This window comes from Hordeum vulgare, chromosome 2H (genome assembly GCF_904849725.1).
Source record: "Hordeum vulgare subsp. vulgare chromosome 2H, MorexV3_pseudomolecules_assembly, whole genome shotgun sequence".
NCBI classification, from domain to species: domain Eukaryota; kingdom Viridiplantae; phylum Streptophyta; class Magnoliopsida; order Poales; family Poaceae; genus Hordeum; species Hordeum vulgare.
Window position 1 is genome coordinate 337,683,680 of NC_058519.1, and position 2,531 is coordinate 337,686,210.

At 47.5% G+C, this 2,531-nt stretch overlaps 1 protein-coding gene across 1 annotated transcript; it reads right to left on the reverse strand.

The window, feature by feature from the left end:
• Window positions 1-1,263: 1,263 nt before the first annotated feature.
• LOC123427039 (protein TOPLESS-RELATED PROTEIN 2-like) lies at window positions 1,264-2,223 on the reverse strand. Its single transcript, XM_045110971.1, has 5 exons — window positions 2,095-2,223; window positions 1,854-1,992; window positions 1,656-1,765; window positions 1,414-1,506; window positions 1,264-1,287 (listed from the first exon to the last, which is right to left on the reverse strand). Exons 1-5 carry the CDS (start codon window positions 2,221-2,223, stop codon window positions 1,264-1,266), a joined length of 495 nt encoding a protein of 164 aa, XP_044966906.1.
• Window positions 2,224-2,531: the final 308 nt, after the last annotated feature.

The following is a 2,531-nucleotide window of genomic DNA, read 5'->3' on the forward strand; positions in this document are numbered from 1 at the left end:
GTCATGATATTGTCTAGGAGTTTTGTAGCGTCTCCTAACGTGATTTCCATGAATGTTCCACCTGAGGCGGAGTCCAAGATATTGCGAGAAGCGAAATTCAAGCCACGTAAAAGATTTGTATAATCATCCACAAACTCAAGCCATGAGCAGGACAATTTCTAATCATAAGTTTCATCCTCTCCCAAGATTGTGCAACGTGTTCATGATCAAGTTGCTTGAAATTCATGATAGCGTTACGTAAGGAGATGATCTTAGCCAGCGGAAAATACTTGGATATGTAAGCATCTTTGCACCTATCCCAAGAATCGATACTATTTTTAGGCAAAGAAGAAAACCAAGTTTTTGCGCGATCTCGCAACGAGAAAGGAAAAAGTTTCGACTTAATCATGTCATTATCCACATCTCTTTTCTTTTGCATATCACAAAGCTCAATGAAGGTATTGAGATGGATGCCGCATCTTCACTAGGAAGGCCAGAGAATTGCTCTTTCATAACAAGATTCAGTAGAGCTGCGTTGATTTCATACGATTCCGCACTAGTGGCGGGAGCAACCGGAGTACTAATAAAATCATTATTACTAGTGCTCGAGAACACTACTGGAATCTGCTAGTTTGCCAACAGCTTTAAGCTTTGCCGTCAGCAATTTCACGGGGCTGACGGCAAAGAGACTTTGCCCTCAGCCAAAATGAAAGCTGACGGCATAGGAGGGGCTGACGGCAAATAAAATCTCTACCGTCCGCTTTATCTAAGCCGGTAGCCAGCTGACGGCAAAGGACAAAAAAAGTTGTCGGCATAGAAAGGCTGACGGCATAGGGGCTAACACAGTCGCCGCCTCGACCAAAAAAAAAACGGGGGTTGTCTTTGCCGACAGCCAGCTGAGGGCAAAGACTAACGGCTGTCTTTGCCGACAGCTGGCTGAGGGCAAAGGAAAGTGCCTTATCCCCCCGTGCCTACCTCTCTTAACTTCTCTCTCTCACCGTTCTCTCTCTCACCCTCCCGCGCATACTCTCTCCCCCGCACTGCGCCGCCCCGCCCTGCGCCGCCCCGCCCCTCGCCGGCCCCGCCCCTCGCCGGCCCCGCGCCGCCGTGCGCCGGCCCCGCGCCGCCGTGCGCCCGCCCCGCGCCGCCGTGTGCCGCCCCCTCCGGCTCGGGCCCTCGCCGCGCCGCCCGCCCCGGCCCCCGCCGCCAGCCGCCGGACGACGAGGCGCCGCCCGCCCCGGCCCCCGCCGCCGGAGTCCCCTCCTCCTCCCCTCCTCCAGGTCTTCAGCTTTTCAGATTCATCCCGTTCTGCAAATTTGTTTACAACATTTAGCAGCTGAGCAGAGAAGCATGCCCAAATGATATGCACTCCCGAGCACAAAACGATGCCCAAATGCTATCTTTTTATTGAAAAATGGCGCATATTAATAATGCAGCTGAACTGCCTGTTTCCATACCTAGAATATTTCCATCAGGGCTCCACAGACACCTATTGACACATATTGCAGCATCTTTCATTAGTGCAGCCTGAACAAAGAACAACACATTTTATGCATTAGAAGTTCAGAACTCACAATATAAGTCAGAATGCTGCTAATTGCAGGCTTACAGCACATTAGAAGTGGCTAACAAAACGGAATAAAATAGATCCAAGAATTTATCATTCAAATAATGACCTGCAATGGCAAGGTACAGGAGCCAATGTCCCAAACTTTAAATGTCTTGTGTGCTATCCTTTCGCGTGAACCAACTTCCCATATCCCGATGTCACCAACATTTGTTCCAACTGTTTTACAGCAGAGATATTAAAATACACAATATGCACTAACAAAGTAAAAAATTCAAGAACCAAGCTAAGTGTTTGAAGCATGTACCTAGAAGAATAGTTTGTTGAACAGGATGGAAATCTAGGCTCATAACATTAGAACCCTGATTGAGTGTGCGAACAACTTGTTTGGGGAGGTCTTCTTGACTGTAAACATTGGGAGGATGGCTTGCACCAGAGAATGACACCTGAAATAGTTTTGTAAGGTGTCAAAACTGCTTCATCAATCTGCTGTTACAGAAATGAGCAAAGAGCAGAAACTATGGCAAAGTCCACGTTCACCCAAATACCTCATCTGGCTGGCCTACACGCATTCTTTTCATCAGATGTTCAGAATCTGCAGACTGATAGTCAATGCCAGGCGCACTTGTAGGAGTCCTTGGATGCTTTAGAAATGCCGATGTAAACAAATAGAGCATCCAAACAAAAAATCAAACAACATTGGAACAGTGACATACACCATTTTGCTGAACTGCAGTTTTATGATACCTGTGTTTGGTGGCTAAACAAGACCGGGCGGCCCTTGTGCAATAGCAGGATGTGGTAAAGAGGGATTGGGATTTGTCATCCAACCAGCAATTGCATTTGGAGATGGTGAAACCACAGGTTGAAACGGCTGCGAGATTGAGAATATAGTAAATGATAGGATGATATAAAATGTCAAAATGTTCAACTATAGCTGTGATACGTACAGCATGAGCACCCATCGGAGGGAATCCAGCTGTCT

Excerpts from the sequence above, each read along its gene's own strand:
- LOC123427039 (XM_045110971.1), bottom strand. The coding sequence starts at position 2,223 with ATGCTCTATTTGTTTACATCGGCATTTCTAAAGCATCCAAGGACTCCT. Across the intron at positions 1,993-2,094 it reads GTGTAGGCCAGCCAGATGAG|GTGTCATTCTCTGGTGCAAG; the intron begins GTATTTGGGTGA and ends AAACTATTTCAG. Across the intron at positions 1,766-1,853 it reads TCAACAAACTATTCTTCTAG|TTGGAACAAATGTTGGTGAC; the intron begins GTACATGCTTCA and ends GCTGTAAAACAG.